The sequence below is a fragment of the Tachysurus fulvidraco genome, chromosome 7 (assembly GCF_022655615.1).
Source record: "Tachysurus fulvidraco isolate hzauxx_2018 chromosome 7, HZAU_PFXX_2.0, whole genome shotgun sequence".
Classification (NCBI taxonomy): Eukaryota; Metazoa; Chordata; class Actinopteri; order Siluriformes; family Bagridae; genus Tachysurus; species Tachysurus fulvidraco.
The window spans coordinates 9,779,298-9,784,744 of record NC_062524.1 but is presented as its reverse complement, the minus strand read 5'-3'; the positions used below and the strand labels follow the sequence as shown (position 1 = coordinate 9,784,744).

The window sequence follows — 5,447 nt, the reverse complement described above, 5'->3', positions numbered from 1 at the left end:
TGAGAGGAGAATGAAAAGGGATATTTCCTACAGCAAATGTAATAGCTGTGTTACATAATAATTGCGTTTTGTTCCTCTTAAAGAAGGAACAAAGCCACCACACGTCGCTGACGTGCTGTGCTGTGTTGTCTTGTCTTGTCTTGTCTTCACACGCTGAAGAGTTTCCGGGGAAACGCGCGTACGTGCTTACATCACACGTACGTCCGTTCGCATAAAAACCTTCTGAAGCCAATCGTTTTCTCAGCGCGGTGATTAAAAGCGATGAGCCAATCACAACAAAGGAAACGAGAGCAAAGTGGGCGGGGTGCAGCAACACCACGCCCATCCCCCGCCCCCTTTTTGTTCCGCTCTAGAGATATAATCGCAGAGTTGACCCAGAAAGCGATCTCCCGTATCAGGGACTGGAGCAGAGAGAAGCAACACTGCGCGTGACTCTGGAATACCACGAAAACGCAAGGACACTCTTCAGAAAGGAAGAGCCAAATTACACTGGTACGTGTGTGTGTGCGCGCGCGCGTGCATGCGTGCGTGTTCTTCTTTAAACACGTCTAATGCACGCGTGCACGCGTCTTATAGGACGATCTGCATTATTAATGTTCTCATCCGAGACCTATCCGTGTCTTCATGCATGCAAAAGTTGTTTCATCTTGTTCCAAACGCGCGCATGTCCCCAGTGCACGCGTTAAATACTTCAGTGTTCTGGATACACCTTTAAAAAAAACAAAAAAAAAAAAACAATCCAGTTTGCTTTGAAGTGTTTTGTTGCACTTTGATGAAAGAGGCTTTTTTGTTGCACCGCTGGTTCTGGTGATACTGGGGATGGTTTAGAAGTCAGATGATTCAGGAGATCTTTTGTCGAGACGTGTGGAAAGGACAAAGAGAAATAATGCGGTTTTTTTTCTTCTCCCTCTTCTCCTTCCTATCTCACCCCAAGATCACTGACACACTGAATTTATAGGTTGTATAACAGTTGCTTCTATATAAATCCTGATTTTTATAACAATTAATGGCACCAGCATGTTGTAGGTCATCCTACTTAACCATATAGTGATACTGATCTTTCCATCATGACCATATTCAAGGTTGATCTTAAAATGTATCTTGACTTTGTTATCCAGGGAATTTAAAAAAAGTTCAGTTCTCTATTCGAATCACATCACTTGACCCAAAATCCTTATTTAGTTTAAGCTGTGTATCTCTGTTCAGTTTCTCAACGAGGCTTTGTTTGCTGAGCACTTTGTCTAGGGATCTGGTTGATATTTGTTGTGATGCTCCCAGAGGTTCAGGTCTGCTACGACTGCATTGTTTTCTCAGCACAGTACTCATACTCTAAACACCTAGGCTTTGTCTCTGCTGCTGGCATTCTAAGGGATAAGTAAAGGCAAGTGTTCGACGGGAATCATTGGTGTCCAACTTCGGTGACAAGCTGAAATACTTTTCACACAGGTTGATCACAAACTGTAGTCCTTGTATCAAGAAATAAGTGTAAAAGCTACTATCTATCTATCTATCTATCTATCTATATATATATAATATATATATATATATATATATATATATATAAGTAAAGGTTAGATATATTTTCACTCTTGACATGTTCAGCTTGTGTGTCAGGAATTGTTGCATGTTTTTTTTTTCTTGCGATATGTTGACATTCCTGTCTTGTTTTTGCAGCATCACTTCCAAACCATGGCTGATCACATGATGATGCCCATGAGTCATGGGTTCCGCATGGGCATGAACAATCACCCTCAGCATATGGGCCAGCCAGGAATGCGTACCCTTCCGAACGGCCAGCTGATGCACTACAACAGAGGGCCACAAGGTTCTTTGGAGGCGGCGATGAGGCAGCGGGCCAGCATGGGGCCAATGATGAACGGGCAGATGGGAAACGGGCATCATAGTCAGATGCAAACAGGTAATATGATGTACGCAGGAGCAAACCAGCAGCCGGGACCACAGCACCCTCAAGCTCAACATCACATGCATCCGCAGAGTCAACCACCTCAACAGCAGCAGCAGCATCAGCAGCAGTATATGGGCGGAGGAGGTCTAACATCTCAGCAGCTCATGGCCAGCATGCACCTGCAGAAACTCAACACCCAGTACCACGGGATTCCTCTCGGGCCTGGGAATGGACACCACATGGGACCCGGTGGTCCATACAGGATGGCTCCAAACCAACTGGCAGGCATGCAGATGGGGATGGGTGGCCCAACGTTGGGCCTCAACGTCATGGATACAGACTTGATTGATGAGGAAGTCCTCACATCTCTTGTGCTGGAACTGGGCTTGGACAGGGTGCAAGAGCTGCCTGAACTTTCACTGGGTCAGAATGAGTTTGACTTCTTCTCAGACTTTGTTTGCAAGCAGAAGCCTAACACTGTCAGCTGCTGAGCAGCCAATTAGTATTGGTTTCACTTTGTATCGATCCTAGTCAGTTGGTTGGATGGTTGCTTGTATAAATTCTGAGGATTTTGTGCAAGGGAAGCCAGTTTTACTGGTCTGAAGCGAGAGTGACTTTGTCTGTAAAGTTATGCTATATATACACAATGTAGTACACTCTGGCCTGACCTATTTGTTTGCAAATGAAAAGAAAGAAGGGAGGTTCTCTCCAAATGATCACTGCTCTTTTAAGAGCTGAACTCTGCGATTGAACTTTTGTAAGTGTGTTTTTGTGAGGTAGCAACCAACGTTTTTTATCAGTCCCCTGGGGTGACGATGTAGCTCAGTCGGACCAGGGTTGAATGTGACTTCACTTTATCAGCCCTGATTAGAACAATGCATATAGCCTGCCTTGCCTCCCCGGGGGCTTCACTGGCATTTAGAAATATATTTAGTCACCAAAAACTGGACATTTATTGAGATCATATGACAATTCTGCTTTATATCAGACAAGCTCCCAGAGGCTTGTTAATGCGAAGAAAAGTTTGAGTGAGTTTTTTTTTTTTGGTGTATTGAAGGCTGGTACTTCAACACAGTCTACCGATTATTCCTTCATCGCTCTAAAGCTAACATTTAGGATCCTAGGATTGGTGTAACACCTGGAGCTGGTTATAAATATGTCATTTTTCACAGTGTCATTTTACACTGTTCAGTTTTTCTCTAAAATCTGTCAAATCCATCCAGACACCCACGTTAGCATAAGTGTCCACTTTTCTTTTTGATCACAGTTGACATAGTTTGAATGCTCATAATGTTTCTACTACTTGATTGAATTAAACCAAATCAACTGGCTGGCATTTAAGTGTCAACCATTCACTGTAGGCTGTCTCTCTTTATGCTTCTAGAGATAGCAAGAAACAGCTTGGAAAGCACTGGAATGTCTTATTAGCTTCTGTCGCTAACTGCTGAGCCTGCACCCTGCTGGTTTGTCTCAGATCCAGGACTGCCTTAAACGAGCAGCATTACTTTTTCAACAACAACAAAAGAGACATACCAATAGTTTTTAAGTGGAAAATATGGGGGCTTCATTCATAGATTTCGTCGAAGTGCAACACGAAACGTTGCACGTCGTAGTTCCTCCGAGAGATAACATGTCATTTGCTTTTGACATCAACTTCTCTAAATGAAATGTATGTAGTGCTCATAAATGGTCAGTAGATGTCTTTAGAATGTCATTATACTGTGAAAAACTTGAGTTTGATGATACAGTGCCACTGTGTAATGTCCCTTAAACCACATATTGCTCAGTGATATCTTGTAGCAAGCCGCTAAGTAGATGAGGACAGCGTTGTATTCTACGGCAATATCTTGTTTTTTTTGCCACCTGTTTAAATTTTCCCGAATGTTAAGCTATTGTTTGAACCAGTCTCCATGTGCATTGTTGTCCTTATTACAAATTTTCATGCTCTCATGGTAGCACTATACCATGTCTCTGAGTATATAAGCTTACGTTGCAGGTTCACCACTGATTTTATGCACAAACACACACACCCATACACAGATACACTCTTCTTCTTAATTGAGGTCAGTGGACCCACTCTCTCCAGTGGCCTCATAATTACAAAATGGAAATAATTAATTAATTTCTACATTATTGCTTTGTTAGTAACTTGTATCCGAAGGATGCAGTTCCCCCTCTTCCCTGTGGTGAGGTTATGGTATTTGCTTATCTCAGCTGGGCTTTGTATAGGAGTAGCCGAAATGTCGAAAGTAGTTTTCTTCCACTAAAACTGTGCTCCACTTCCTTCTTAACCCACCCAGCTCATGGGAATATGCCTGAGCCACATCCTAGTCTGGGATGAACAAAACTGAGAACTCAAGGATACACAAGGCCAAAATATCTGTTGGACCATTTATTGTGATTCCTACATTACTGAACATTATTCAAGGTCAACACCGCTAAAAATCGACGAATGAGTTAAGGACAAGTCGTGTAAGTTAACGTCCATTGTGACCGATGTTGAATTCCTATACTGTAGCACACTAGTGAAGCTGCACCATTGGTGAGCAATATTATTATTATTAAAAAAAAGGGACTCTGATAAATTGCTTATACGTGAAGGGAACTTTTGCAGGTCTGCACGGCATACATCCAAGTGTTCATCCACAGTCCCTTTGTGTACCTTAAACATTCAGGTGATTTCGCCTTCCCTTATGCCTGTGTCTAGACTGCTGGCTTCCTCCAGACATATGATTACACGTTGTATGTGCGGCATTGTACATGGACCCCTGGCTTGATTTCTTTGGCTTTGTTTCTCTCCATAACCTCACTCCCAGAAATGCTTTTTAAAATGTTGTTGATTCTATCTTAAGAAAATGTATTTATTTTCACTGATAATAAAAAATATTTATTTAATGAAGTGACATGAGTCTAATGGCGGTTCTGTATATTCTTCTTATTGGATAAAAGTATCGATAAAAGGTTGAGTAAAGTATGAAAGCATTGATTTGAAAGCAAAAAAATATATCTATATGTCTTCAGGACCCTTTTAAGGAACTAAAGAGTTCTATGACCCTCATAATGATGTATTTGTAGGACCTTTTTATGTTTTATTTGGAAAAATGAGAAAAGTATTAAACATTCCAAATTTTAATTATGTAAAAAGGAATTAAACATATTTATTATATATAAAATATATACAAATTGTGTGAGAGGAACTTTTTTTTTTCATTAAACCTAGCAAAAGACGACCTCCAGTTCCAAACTCCAGGCGTACTCACACACTGATGAACTGAATAAGGCTGCGTTCAGACGGTGTGATCTCCAGTCTATTAAAGATCGTTATGTGTCAGACTGTATGAGATGATCCCGTGATTCTGTGTTAGATATTGGACAATGTTTATATTCTGCGCACGCCATCAATCAGCACAAAGCAGACACAAATATGAGGTATAACAGTAGTGATGTTATGTCTAGAGAAAAGAGAAGGTTAAATTTAGGATACAGTTCAATACACAGTATTAATACAGATGTTTATTAAAGCTGTGTTGTTCTGTTTGAA

The 5,447-nt window shown here is 41.2% G+C and overlaps 1 protein-coding gene across 1 annotated transcript; it reads left to right on the top strand.

Moving 5' to 3' along the window:
* The first annotated feature begins 333 nt into the window (after nt 1-333).
* cited4a (Cbp/p300-interacting transactivator, with Glu/Asp-rich carboxy-terminal domain, 4a) lies at nt 334-4,805 on the top strand. The gene is made up of 2 exons (XM_027164977.2): nt 334-492; nt 1,675-4,805. The coding sequence occupies exon 2, from the start codon at nt 1,690-1,692 to the stop codon at nt 2,395-2,397; it is 708 nt and encodes a 235-aa protein (XP_027020778.1). The 5' UTR covers nt 334-492; nt 1,675-1,689; the 3' UTR covers nt 2,398-4,805.
* The last annotated feature ends 642 nt before the right edge of the window (nt 4,806-5,447 follow it).

Bases quoted from the DNA above. Each gene is read 5' to 3' on its own strand.
- cited4a (XM_027164977.2), top strand. From the start codon at position 1,690: ATGGCTGATCACATGATGATGCCCATGAGTCATGGGTTCCGCATGGGC.